Raw genomic sequence first — 13,936 nt, 5'->3', positions numbered from 1 at the left:
TTCAGTGCAGCTTTAGTGAACAAGTAGGTAAATCTATTATCCTTTTAGATGAAAAACTGTTTCAATTCGGAGATGATGTGAGCAGTATTGCACTACAGAACATCAGAGCCTTACAAAACCCAACATGAAGCTAAATCTCTCGTAGAATAGTCGAATGGCGGCTTAAATTTGTGTTATTTCTGCCCGAGTAATTGCTCAACTCCTCTTTCTTGTCCACCCAAAGATGAAATTCTTCCCTCCTTGTTTTCTTTGCTACTGGATAAACAAAGACAAGACAGACAGTCAGCAACAAAGCTGACCACAGCTTGGCAACACTGTGGTAAATCCCTCTGTGAAAACATGTATACATTCACAGCCTAGCCGGGGTGGAGACAGAGTTTTGCCACCTCAGACCCTGTCCTGGGGTCAGACAGCATGGCAGCTGGACAGATAACAGAAAGCCATTTGTTTGGACACTAACACTCACACCCTGCACTGTAATTTGTGGTGATGACTCAAGACTTTAAAGGGATAGTTCACCCAAAACTTAAAACTTATGTCATCATTCTGTCATGACTTTGTCTTCTGTGGAACACGATTTTTGTCAATACATAAATGTTTTGATGTGAATGATCCCTTTCAGCATGTAGTTGCTGCCTCTATATATTGTCACTTCCATCTAACATATTTCAAAACCCTGCAAGCTGCAAGACGGGTTGAAAACATAACAAGCTTAAACGATGTTACCCTGAAATTCCCAGCATGAGTCTTTTGTGCCTGCTTGTCTACACATGGCTACAACATCAAGCCACAGTTGACTCAGTTTGAACTCTTTATTGCTGTTGCACCCTGGAGAGGGAGGAGGTCAAAAAAAAGGAGATCTGCTGAAAATACACTCTTGACAGTGCTAGATGGAGCAAAAAAACTGTGCTTTGCAAAGCAGAGTGACTCAGAGTCTAGACACTTCAAACCACATACACCATCCTCAGCTAGCAGTGAACATAGTGAGACCTCAACTCAAGAGCTTCAATTATAGAAGCGCAGTTCATTATGTGAATCTCATTTGAATGAATGGGCAAATCTGCTGATTGTCATACAAAATAAGCATTATGATGTGGTCTGGAGGAAAGTAGCATTGTAAAACAAAACCACATGATATAATTGCCACACCTCTACAAGACTTGGCATGAGTGACTTTTGTCTGGCTGCGGGTCAGTGTTGTTATGTTAAAACATGTTATGTTTTTCGGTAATTGAAATAAAGCTGAAATAAAATTAAATATAAATGTTAGATGAAAAACTTAAACGAAAATGAGAAAAATCATTCAAATCAAATCAAAAGTAGTAAATTAATATGTATGCAGACATTATATTTATAAACTTTTATGTTAGAAGCGATTAATCGCGATTAATTACTAAAAATTATTTGAAGTACTAAAATGATTCAAACTAAAACTCAAGTAAAAATAAATGTAAGTTTAATAGAAATACTTAAAAAACTAAAATGAAAAATGAAATATATAAAAATAGAACGTAATTAAAAATATTAATAAATAAAATGATAATGTAAAATAAAAAACTCACTGATGCTGGCATTCTTACATAAAAAAATGTTGTGGTGGCATCATGGTACAGCGATACTAAATTAATTCTGTAGATGCTATTGATGCTATTTACATGGTCGTTTTTATACCGTGGTATAGGGAATTGGAAGCTCAATCACTCCTTTGGTAGATTTGTAGCCTCACGAAAAATTTTAATTTAAGATAAGACTTTCGAACGACTCGGTGTTTGTAATGAATCGATTGAATGACTCACTCAAGAAGACACACAAAATTAATTAATAGTAGCATACTAGTACACTTTAGTTAATATCGTTATGCCATAGTAAGACTAGTATGCTATTCCGAATTCAGACTTGTGGCCACTTACTGGCGATGTAACCTGCGGAAAGGATCACTGAACAAATCTTTTTACTGTATCTGATTCAAAAGATTCGAATCATTTAAAATGAATCAAACTGAGACACACGCATGGATAAATAGTATCGCAATATTGATCATTGTGGCTTACCCGAAATAACACATACATTGACACATTTACGACACATTTACTGTTAATCAATCCAAGACAATAACAGGCGTGTGACTGTTTTGCAGCATTAATCCATCGCATAGCAACATGCCACGGAAAATCCCATTTAAAGCCACGCGCGACGCTTTCATCAGCAGAACTACATGCTGGTTGAATGAGACGATAAGAGAATGTTTGAACGCTGGTTTTCAATGACAAGACGTTTTAATACAAACATTTAGCACAACACCAAAAAGGTCCTAGAAATCTGACACGACAGGAGGCAGATTTCTCCTTATGCGTCCCTGCATTTAGGGAGCCTACGGTGACTGAAATCTCAAAACCATATATAAATCAAGTGATTAATGCTTCAAATATTACTCCCATACATGTTGTCTGTTTGAGAAAAGGCGACGTTTCATAGAAGATATCGTAAGAAAAGACCATGCACACGGACCTGCGATGCCAATTAATATTCTTCTGCGGCTCTCCTCAGTCACATCTTGCAGATCACATCCTCCCCTTTATGAAAAACATATGGGTCCCTGCATAACGCCAGCACAATGATATTATAACATCCTTTCTCACATTTTAGTATTCATCCCAGTTATCCACAGTAAAGCGCTGTCACACCTCTGGAACGAGACTGGCAAACAGGGAAGAGCAACACGCGTACTTGTCTGATTAACTCTTTCAGTCTTGCCTGTTTATATAGACTCAATTGCCTGTAACTACATACAGCGTGTCTGAACTGAGGCTTGCACTGCTTTCTAAGATGTTATAGTCTGTTCGCAACGAAAATCTAATAAATAATTACATCATGTGCACATTCCAGTGAACGACCAGTGAACGACTTTTCATGTGCAATGACGAACTGTTTAGATATTTCGATTTTTAAATATGATAAATTATAGTATTTTAATAACTACATAAACATAATGAAAAACAAATTTTCATTTGAAGTTCAACTTCGCATGAATTGAATGCAGAGGTGCAGTTATACTGTGTTATGGCGCCCCCTGTAGCGCACGTGTGTATTGCATATTTGATCCGTGATACCGCAGGAGAAAATTTACATGTGGATGCTGCAACGTATGTTAAAGAGACTTTTAGTTAATCCAACATCAGTGATGCTTTTTTAAAGTCTAGCATTTAAATTTTGTTACTGAGCGAGGCCTCATTAAGATAACACACTACAGGCAAAACCATTGTTTTCTTTAGATTTCAATTACAATGCATATCTTTTTTTCTCAAAATGTATTTTCTAATGGACCAAGCCAGAAATCTTCAGTAGCACTTACCCCAAACTCTGTTTTATTCAGAAGTTTTTATTTTATTTTTTTTACAAGGGGTTTGTTCATATATCATTGTGCACTGATTTATAATATTTCATTCCTGGAAACGTGGTGAAAATTGACTTTCAGACCAAATTCCTCTCTGTGAAAACCTTTAACTCTAGTATGTCACCAAAATGAAACAAGAATGTTGAACCTGGCTTTATTTAATGTTCAGTTTTCTGTTCTTTAAATGTATGCAAATTAGTGAATGTATTAATAAGATAATACCTCATTTGCATATTTAAACAAGGTTTCAGAAAACTTGTAAAACGACATTTACAGATTAACTGAGAAAGTATGGTGATATGTATATGTATATAACGAGCACATAATGACAGTTATCCAACAGATAATATGATTTATTAAATAAACGGAATTCAGATTATTCATATGAAAGCACATACAAACAAATCCAGAGTGTTTTATAATAAAGGAAACAGAACTTCTGGAAAGCAAAAGACATGTTTATAAAAACATTCTCACTATATTTGATTTAATTTCTCTGCCACCAGTTGCACTATGTACAAAATTGTCTATCCAAAACAAGAGAGCAGCCTCACCCCATTTCATACAGCAAATATTAAATCTTTTAACAAACATGGATCTTCCACAAGATTAATGCATTCTGAAAAATCCCCCCTGAGAAGTACATAAGCATTCAAACATGTACAGGTATCATTGGTGTGAGGAATTAAACCTAAATGAATGTGAAGCACTATTGTAACTTTAGTGCAAGGCAAGATGTACAGTTAAACTGATCAGGGTTTAATTGTGTAAAACATCCCCATTCACTGCCTCCATTTATATGACCAGGATTCAATGTGCATCCTTAGCTAGAGCGGGTACCAGTATGTGCGTCACATTCTCTAGGGTAAAAAAAACATCTTTATGTTTAGTGGTCGCTCAATAATGTGGGAAGTAATGTCATTCATGATTTGTGGATTTAAGTAACCAAAAATTAATTCAGCAGTCAATGTAATGGTGGCATCTCTTTGAGAAAACAAAACAAAACGGTGCTCTAATATTTTTACATTAGAGTAGGGAGAAATTTAATCTAGCAAGTGGGCTGGAATAAGAGATGTATTACTTCAAGACCAATCTCCGTGTGCTGAATAGTCTCTTTATGCCTTTTGTGGAGTTTTGCATTTTTCACAGCATTCTGCCTCTGGGAAAATGAGGAAGTCACAGGTAGCCGCCCGCTCGGGAAGCACAGGCTCTGGCGCTTTTGCTGAATCCTTGTGCCCCGAGCCCTGGCAGACAGAGTACCTTTCCAGCTCCTCGAGGAGGGCAACAACCTCTTCTGTCGTGGTGAGACGAGACGGGTGGCCGTCGTAGAGTTTGTGGGTGGGCAGCAGGGGTTGTCCCTGGACGCTGATGTGGTAGTGGAAACTGGGCTCAATATGAACTATGGTGTCTGCCATTGTGGAGCGCTTGGAGCACTGCATCAGCTGTAACCGAGGCCCTTCCACCACAACGCAGAACCAGAGGACGGGAAGCACCATGCTACGAAGAGATTTCAGGAGCGGCATCAGTTCATGATTGATGTCGATGCCTTGGATGGTGGGGTCACTGTCTGCCATGCTGAATATCTGAGTGATCTGCAAAAGGCAGATGTACATAATCACTGTTACCACAATGACTTCCATATTATGGGATTCAGACATCATCCATAAAATAGCTCCTTACCGATGGACAAGACTCGCCCTCCTGTTGCTCTTCTTGACCTCTACTCAAACTCTCCCCAGCACAGCTTGGTGGAAATGCTGCAGTATCGTATCTAGCTGCAGAAAGGACCTCTGGTCTCTGTAAATAAATGGGAAATGCAAATAAAGCTGGTTAATCAGAACAAGCGAATTAAGCGATCGACAACGTGTACTGGAACTATTTATTTATGTTTTGAAAGAAATCAAAAATACATTTAACGCTGTAATATTTTTGAAATATTATTTAAGTTTAAAATAACCGTTTTCAATTTTAATATATGTTAAAATGTCATTTACTTCTGTGATCAAAGCTGAATTTTCAGCATCATTACTCCAGTCTTCAGCGTCACATGATCCTTCAGAAATCATTCTAATATGCTGAGTTGCTGCTCAAGAAATGATATTGATATGCTGCTTAATATTTTTGTGGAAACCGTGATACATTTTGTTGTGGATTCTTTGAATAGAAAGTTCAAAAGAACAGCATTTATTTGAAATGGAAATTTTTGGTAACCGTATGTCTTTACTGTCACTTTTGATCAATATATTGTATCCTTGCTGAATAAAAATACAAACACAAAGATACATTTTTATATATTTTTCAAATATTTAATTATTATTCATATATATTACATTAATATTTACTACTATTATTTAATTTAATACACTAATCTAAAGGCCATGCATTATGCATTTCAGTCTTGTTTTCTCAGAAAACTTTTTGTCAAGACAACCAAAAATCAATCTAATTAATGAAACACTGCCTACTCATTCAGCTTCAAAGAAGTCACTGAAAGTCACTGAGTCTGCTGTTTTTTCCTCTCTGCGTGGGAACAGTATCAGAAGTGTATGGCTATGCAACTTACTAGGTTTATTTCCCACTTGCTGATCTTTGTTTTTTTGTTTGTTTTTATTTGTTTAAGCTTAAGAGAGACACCCATAAGAAGCTTACCACAGACAGAAAGGCTCTGCTACTGATGACACTGCCTTGAAACCCATTTTCTTTGATCATCTCCGCCCGTCCTGCGTGCAGCTGAGGGCCTCTCATCTTCTCAAAAGATAGGGGATGAGGAGATACAAACATATTTATATAGGACTATTCAAACAATAAATAAAAAAAATTATTCTGACAACCAAATAAGCTTATTTCCGTCTCTAGGGAAATCTTCTCTGGGATTAGTTTTTTTGGAATCATCATGACTTGATTAATATTATATGGGTATTATATTGATTTTCATGGCGAGAACATACCTCAACTTTTTGTGGATGGTAGAGTGGGATGTTGTTCATCATATGACTGTTTGGAACATCAGTATAAACGTAAGCCTAAAAAAACAGAAGAAAGTTACTGGAAGCTAACTAGGAATAAGCAATAATGCTTTAAGGACTCCACTGGGATACCTTTCCATTGTAATTTGGCTGAAGGAGCCTGTCTGTATTTACCATCCGGCCAGCACCCGAGGAAGCCTTTGGCACATACTGTTCAGCCTCATTATCTGAAACCTCGAAATCCCACAACTTTTTGGACCTGGGTCTACCGCGTCCATACGTGTAACGTGGCCTACCGCGGGTAACCCAGCCCTGAGCAAACAACATCTCCGCCTCATCCATGGGCAGCAAATGCTTCTGTAGAACACAACACAATTTACATGATTGTCATTTCTTGTGTAAAAAGTCTTACGCAATAATCAGATTCCAACCAGAAGGAAAATAAATAAATAAATAAATAAAGCTGCTAAATGAGAAACATAACATACAGGTAAATATAACATACAGGTAATAACACCAAAGAAGCGTAAGAGATTTAACTGTTCTCATTCCACTAAACAATTCCAGTTTCTTAACGATTCTTTTAGTGAACATATCTTTATGACAAGTAACAGCACTTGGTACCTTTCAAACTGAAGTATTTATTTTGATCATTAAAAGGTTATAACCAGATTATAAAAGTCATTGACCATGAATCAGTTAAAAATGGTGAATTTACTACTTAAAAGTTTATATATATATATATTATTACATATGTAATATAATATTATATGTAAATGTGTAACATTTTAAATTAATATTATATGACAATAACCCTAAATCTAGAAGACAATTAAAAGTACAATAATGACCCATACAACAATATTCTAATTCATATAAAAAGGTGAAAACTAAAATAAATAAAGATACATAATACAATGAAAGTCATATTTTGGAAGCCCACCATAGCCTCTCTTTGGCACTGTCGTAGACGGCATTTCTGTCTTTTTTTATTTCTGCCTCCGAACTTGGGTTTGTCCATGCAAAAATCACAGCTTCCACAGTCTGTACGGCGAACGCAGCCTTTACACTTCCCGCAGGAACGGCGACGCACCTTAGGAACACCCATCTGGAAATCAAGTGATAAAAATAGAATCTATTAAAAAAATTATTTGAAAAGTATTAAGGACATTATTTTAAGTCTCTAATTACATCTGACTGTATTAAATATTTGCAGTTTAAAGTGATAGTTCACCCAAAAATTTTAATTCTGTCATTTACTCACCCTCATATCGTTCTAAAACCATAAGACTTTCGTTTATCTTCGGAACACAAATGAAGATCTTTTTGATGAAATCTGAGAGCTTGCTGTCCTTCCATTGACAGCTACACAACTGACACTTCAAAAAGTTCATAAAGAGATCCTAAAACTAATCCATATGAATTGAGCGGTTTAGTCAAAATTTTCTGAAGAGACTCGATCACTTTATATGATGAACAGATTGAGTTTAGGCTTTTATTCACATGTAAACACTGATCAGCGAACAAACAGAAGCTGTTTGATGCGCGAGAACAAACCTCATTGGTTCTTGTGGAAGCTCAAACGTGTTGCGCAACACGAGAATGAATCTCATTGGTTCACGAGCCAAGCGAACATGCTAGAGCTTCCGTTTACTTTTTATATGTGAATAAAAGCCTCAATTCAATCATCATATAAAGTGATTGTGTCTCTTCATAAATTTGGACTAAACCTCTCAATTCATGTAGATTAGTTTTACAATCTCGTTATGAACTTTTTGAAGCTTCATAGTAGTAGTTGCGTAGACTGTCAATGGAGAGTCCAGAAAGCTCTCAGATTTCATTTGTGTTCCGAAGATGAACGAAAGTCTTACGACATGAGGGTGAGGGAACAAATACTTTGTTTTTCTCTTCAATCATGTGCATATCTGTGATCAAGGCACTCGGATAAAGCTACTGCAGTGAAATAATGCAGTGTAGCTAGAACTCTACCTCATCCAGACCATTGTCACCATCATTACCCCCAAAGAACATAGACAGATCCTCTGAGTCACTGTACTGCAGATAGGGACTCTGCTCACAGGAAAACAACATTTAGATATAGTTGTTTTACAGCAATCCCTCAGATAACTTCTGACAGATTATTTATAAGACTGTTACCTGTGAGTCCTCAAATTCCTCTGAGACTGAGGGCTGAAAAAATAATTAACGATTAATGCTTTTACAAGCATAATGAAGTAATAGTGCACTGTGAGAAAATAAAACTCAAATTTCCTCACTTTTGAAATATATGAAGCTGTGCTGAGTGATCCAGCAGTTTTTGAAAACTGCCCCTCTGATATCTGTGGATTAGATAAAAAAAAGGGTACTTAAGTGACCTATTTAATTATTAGACAAAAAAGGTAAATCCTTATATACACTACCATTCAAAAGTTTGGGGCCAGTAAGATGTATTTTGTAAGAGATTAATATTTGTATTCAGCAAAGATGCATTAAATCGATCAAAATTGATAGTAAGGATTTCCATTTCAAATAAATTGTTTTTCATAAAAGAATACTAAAAATGTATCATCACATTTTCCACAAAAATATGAAGCATCACAACTGTTTTCAACAATTGATACTAAGAAATGTATCTTGAGCACCAAATCAGCATATTAGAATGATTTCTAAAGGATCATGTGACACTAAAGACTGGAGTAATGGCTGCTGAAAATACATCTTTGCAAAAACTAGGAATAAATGATTATTCTGTACATTTTGTTATCTAATCCAATGGTATTCATACATTGCAAGTGTGGCCAAGGGTCCAAATGCCTTCTGGGTAACAACTGTAGATTTTATTTTTACACATAACATAGAAAATCATCTGCTCACTGAAAAAAAAAAAGAAAAAAAGAAAGAAAATAATAATATTCAGATTTTAACCACTGTACCTTTACACCCTTGTCCTTCCGGATGGGGTGCAAACACTTCCGTTTTCGACATTTAACGACTTTCCGAGAGTGGATATTAAGTCGTAGGCGTAGTCGACCATTTCGGCAACTAACACATTTTCCACAGTCCACTGCAGTTTGGCACGCTCGGCATCGGCCACATGGACTCCACTAAACAAGTACACACACACAAAAAAAACCCCACAAATAAATGTCTTTATATTTGTAATGCAATACACTACATACAGGGCTTGACATTAACTTTTTGCTCACCAGCCACTTTGGCTAGTGGTTTTCCAAAGTTACTAGCCACTCAGCATTTTTGCTGGCCACAATTTTGACATCGATACCATTGGGAAAAACTATAGATATTTTTCATAATTTGGCAGCAGGTATATTTAGGCTGCGGTCACTTTAAGACCTGACACATTAGGCAGAATACACACAATCCCATGCTGAAATTCAAGCCCTATAACACCAACAATATTCATCCAGAGCAAATGAAACGAGTGAGTGAGGGAAGGCGGGTTTGTGTGTAAACTCGCTGTCTGAGAGATGAGAAATTGAGAAAGCGCAGCTGGTATCATACATGTGTATCTATTCTGCGGAAAATGAGTATTGGAAGCGTTTCAGATATATTTAACTATTCATATGCATTGAAAAATCTATATTTTTGACAACACTTAAAAAAAATTATTTAGGCTATATTATAAATACATTTTAACCCACCAAGCTGGCTAGTAGGAGTGACTGCATTACATGCCACTGCTGAAATCCATCCACATCTGGCGGGTGTTAATGTCAACTTGACATTATTGTTGACATTATTGACATTGTCAAGCCCTGATTACATAACACAAAAACCCCAAATAAAATAAATAAATAAAAACATACCTTTTTGTAGGGTTTTCTGCGTCTCGCTATTGCTAAAACAACAGAAAACATGATCACCAAAGGAACAGCAATAGCCAAAAAATACACTTCTGTTATTAAGATAAAGTTGCTTAATAACCTGTACTCACAAAACTGAATGTAATGCTAAAAATACTTTTGACTTACATGTGTTAACCTCTAGCCTGCAGTTCTGGCACATAGTTTGTCCCTCTTCAAAAGTAAAGGTTTTATTACATCTCAGGCAGATGCTGAGTACAAACAGAATGAGAGTGACATGAAGAAAGACATTCACACCACTGTTTTTGACATGTATGCTACAGTGTAAGAAAAAGAAAAGGCACCGCCTACCCAAACAAAGTTTGTCGAGTTCCACCGGTGCCATTGATTGGCCTATCTGCAGACACCGAACCAGCCAAGGGAGGAACAATTGGATTTGCAGCAACTCCAGTCAGATCCACAGGAGATCGAGTGGCAGCATTTGGTAAAGTGGTATCTGTCCCAGGACCAGTAAAGGTACTGCACTTCGGTGGGGTCACAGTATTCACAGCCTTTTGGGTGGAATATGTGCTCAACTTTGGAACAGTACCACAGCTGAGACTTGCTGAAGACCCTGGACTGCAGGCCGTGCCACCTGCACTCGGTAATTCGTTTGAAAAACCGGGTGTAGAAGAGCCGCCATGGTGTGCCATAGGAGAATCCACTCTCCTTTTCTATGGGTACCGGAATCAAATTTGTTTTATAATTAATGCATTTTGCAACATCGACACTGTTATAGAACTGAACTGAATCAACACTAACTCAAGGTGAATAATGAATGACACTATTGTCTTCTGTAGAGCTGCTTATAACTGATAAGTATTATAATTGATGAACTTTACACATTTGAATAATGACACAATTGTCTCTCTAAAGCTGCTTACAATAGGACTGTAAAATCACAATAAATTGCATCCATCATATATATATATATATATATATATATATATATATATATATATATATATATATATATATATATATATATATATATATATATATACACACACACACATATATAAATATATATATGTGACCCTGGATCACAAAACCAGTCACAAGTAGCACGGGTATATTTGTGGCAATAGCCAACAATACACTGTATGGGTCAAAATTATCGATTTTTCTTTTATGCCAAATATCATTAGGATATTAAGTAAAGATCATGTTCCATTAAGATATTTTGTAAATTTCCTTCTGTAAATATATAAAAGATTTATTTTTGTGAGTGAATGCAGTAAAATCGCGAACATAAATGGACAACTTTAAAGATGATTTTCTCAATGTTTCGATTTTTTTGCACCCTCAGATTCCAGATTTTCAAATAGATGCATCTCGACCAATATTGTCCTATCCTAACAAACCATACATCGATGGAAAGCTTATTTATTCAGTTTTCAGATGATGTATAAATCTCAATATAAAAAAATTGACCCATGTGACTGGTTTTGTGCTCCAGGGTCACATATATATGCGTGTGTGTGTGAGTGTGTATAGTATATATACACAGACACAAACAGAAATATATATAATACATATAAACATGCACATATATTATGTAAACACAGACTTTTATGTTAGATACGATTAATCGATTTTACAGTCCTACTTTAAAAACAGAATTTGAATTTGTCTCATATTTGATTAAGTTTGGACCATTAATTGGTGTCATTTTCCCGTTTATTACTGTGAAACAGCTTTGAAACAATCTGTATTGTATATTCTATATAAATAAAGGTGACTTGACTTGACAATTAAAAAAGCATGCTGAACATTTCCTCACCTTTCTTCTTCGAGGACCGTCACCAAGAAATTGGCCCGTTTTAAAATCAAAATTTGTGAGGTCCACAGAATCGTTTATATGTTTCATAAGCTCAACCCTACTTCTTACTTTGTGACCTCTTGGACTGAAAGGGGGAAAAAAATAAACAGTGATTCAAAATGAAAGTCTCATTATTCAGATTGTATCTGTTACATTTTAAACACACTGTTTTATATATACCTTATATAGTATGTATCACTGCGTCCTTCACTGTTGCCTGACCGACGAAAAACCTGCTTGCGTTTCCATCCTTTCCCTAATGGCGGACAATCTTCCCATCCTTCATCGACCTCTAATTGTGTTCTCCGTCTAGGTCTCCTAGATGAAAAAGAAAAACATACATCTGTTTTAGCTCAAACAATGTAATGCAATGCATAAGATGAAAGGCATTTTAATAAATAAAAGTTTGATGCGTTTAATGAGGAAGAATCCAGGTCATGTACATACCCAGCACCTCTGCCGCCAGCAGTTTTCAAAACACTAACCACACTCCCACTCCACTCGCTACCAGCAAGGCTCTCTATTTCTCCATCGACGCTCTGGGAATCAACGTCCTCGCAGTCTTCTTCGAGTGGCTCCAGCCAGTCACAAGGAGGCTTGTCGACATCTTTGGAAGATTCACCTTCTATTTCAGTTACAGCTTCCTCTTTGTTTTTGTCCGTGACATGGTCCTGAATGTCTGTGCTTGTCGTAGGTTCTTTGTTTTCCTCTGTATTTGCATCTTTTCCTTCAGATGTTGGTTCTGCAGGAACAGGTTCTTTATTTTCCTCTGTATTTGCGTCTTTTCCTTCGGATGCTGGTTCTGCAGGAACAGGTTCTTTATTTTCCTCTGTATTTGCATCTTTAACTTCGGATGTTGGTTCGGTGGGTACAGGTTCTTTGTTTCCCTCTGTATTTGCATCTTTTACTTCGGATGTTGGTTCTGCGGGTGCCTCAGCTGCTACTTCCTCTGTCTCCATGTTAGTAAAGCCTCCCTGTTCTGCTTATTTGAGCTGCAATCAGAAAATATGCATTAGTAGAAATAGTTTCTTTCAACCAACAAAAAAAAACAACCTTGATTTACATAACTGAATTTCAAAAGGAGATAAACATCTACTTTTTGTCCATCTGAAGCTCTTATAAAGTCGAATTATCTGAATACTCTCTTTATGTTATGCATTCAGCTCAGACACCTGCAATTGTACTCAACGGTCAGCTGACTCTGCCTATTGTTGCTCTCCCTATAGGGACGAATCGTTTTATTTACAAAAGCACGACTTTGATGCGCAAAATACTGTCTAGGTAGTCAGCACACTAGGTTTTGAGACACAGCCTAACACGTATAAGCGCCAATATTTAGCGTGGTGGCTAAAGTGTTAGCAAGCGTGAAATGATAGTAAATAACACTGGATACTGATGTTTACCGAGACTATTAGCTGTTTTTAATGGTTCGGTTAAACTAAAAGTCATACATACAATACGCCATTTAAAAAAAACCTACCTGTGAACCCCTTAACGAGCCCTCACATTGATATATTTTAAATAACTGATAATGGAGAGAAGCCGGAAGTGCTGTTGTAACCCGGAAACACGTGACTCAAATGTTCTGAATTAAAGATCCCATATCACGTCACACAAAGATTTGTCGCGTAGCTTTATGTATCATTTAACTTTATTTCATTTATCGGTCATTCTGTTCGTTGTACTGCTACACAACAGATCATAGAGATTTAACAATGTCGCATATATACAAATTACTGCGTGAATATTTTAAAATAAAATGTATTTATTATTATTTTAGACTTCAGACTTTTGGATCCCACTGTATGTATATGAATTTTTTTATAAATACCTAGACATGATAGTACAAATTTAAAATGGGATATTCACTTAAATTAAAAATAGTCAAAGA

The 13,936-nt window shown here is 36.3% G+C and overlaps 1 protein-coding gene across 4 annotated transcripts; it reads right to left on the bottom strand.

Annotated features, from left to right (window-relative positions):
* Nucleotides 1-3,732: 3,732 nt before the first annotated feature.
* Nucleotides 3,733-13,656, bottom strand: mbd1b (methyl-CpG binding domain protein 1b). 4 transcript variants are annotated; one of them, XM_084395588.1, is made up of 17 exons: nt 13,526-13,656; nt 12,493-13,037; nt 12,226-12,363; nt 12,007-12,130; nt 10,536-10,897; nt 10,353-10,435; nt 10,188-10,219; nt 9,294-9,464; nt 8,637-8,699; nt 8,518-8,550; nt 8,350-8,430; nt 7,304-7,468; nt 6,493-6,717; nt 6,343-6,417; nt 6,044-6,139; nt 5,075-5,191; nt 3,733-4,986 (listed from the first exon to the last, which is right to left on the bottom strand). In XM_084395588.1, exons 2-17 carry the CDS (start codon nt 13,002-13,004, stop codon nt 4,510-4,512), a joined length of 2,754 nt encoding a protein of 917 aa, XP_084251714.1. In that variant the 5' UTR covers nt 13,005-13,037; nt 13,526-13,656; the 3' UTR covers nt 3,733-4,509. The 4 variants fall into 4 exon arrangements, with proteins under 4 accessions (XP_084251714.1, XP_084251716.1, XP_084251715.1 ...); XM_084395590.1 differs by having other exon boundaries at nt 6,535-6,717; XM_084395589.1 differs by having other exon boundaries at nt 13,142-13,531.
* Nucleotides 13,657-13,936: the final 280 nt, after the last annotated feature.

This window comes from Rutilus rutilus, assembly GCF_951802725.1.
Source record: "Rutilus rutilus genome assembly, chromosome: 22".
NCBI classification, from domain to species: Eukaryota; Metazoa; Chordata; class Actinopteri; order Cypriniformes; family Leuciscidae; genus Rutilus; species Rutilus rutilus.
Note: the sequence above shows the minus strand (reverse complement) of the source record. Positions and strands in the feature narration are given on the sequence as shown.

Bases quoted from the DNA above. Each gene is read 5' to 3' on its own strand.
- mbd1b (XM_084395588.1), bottom strand. From the start codon at position 13,004: ATGGAGACAGAGGAAGTAGCAGCTGAGGCACCCGCAGAACCAACATCC. The intron at 12,131-12,225 runs GTATATATAAAA...TCCCCCTTTCAG, and splicing joins AGTGATACATACTATATAAG to TCCAAGAGGTCACAAAGTAA. The intron at 4,987-5,074 runs GTAAGGAGCTAT...TGCCTTTTGCAG, and splicing joins AGGGCGAGTCTTGTCCATCG to ATCACTCAGATATTCAGCAT.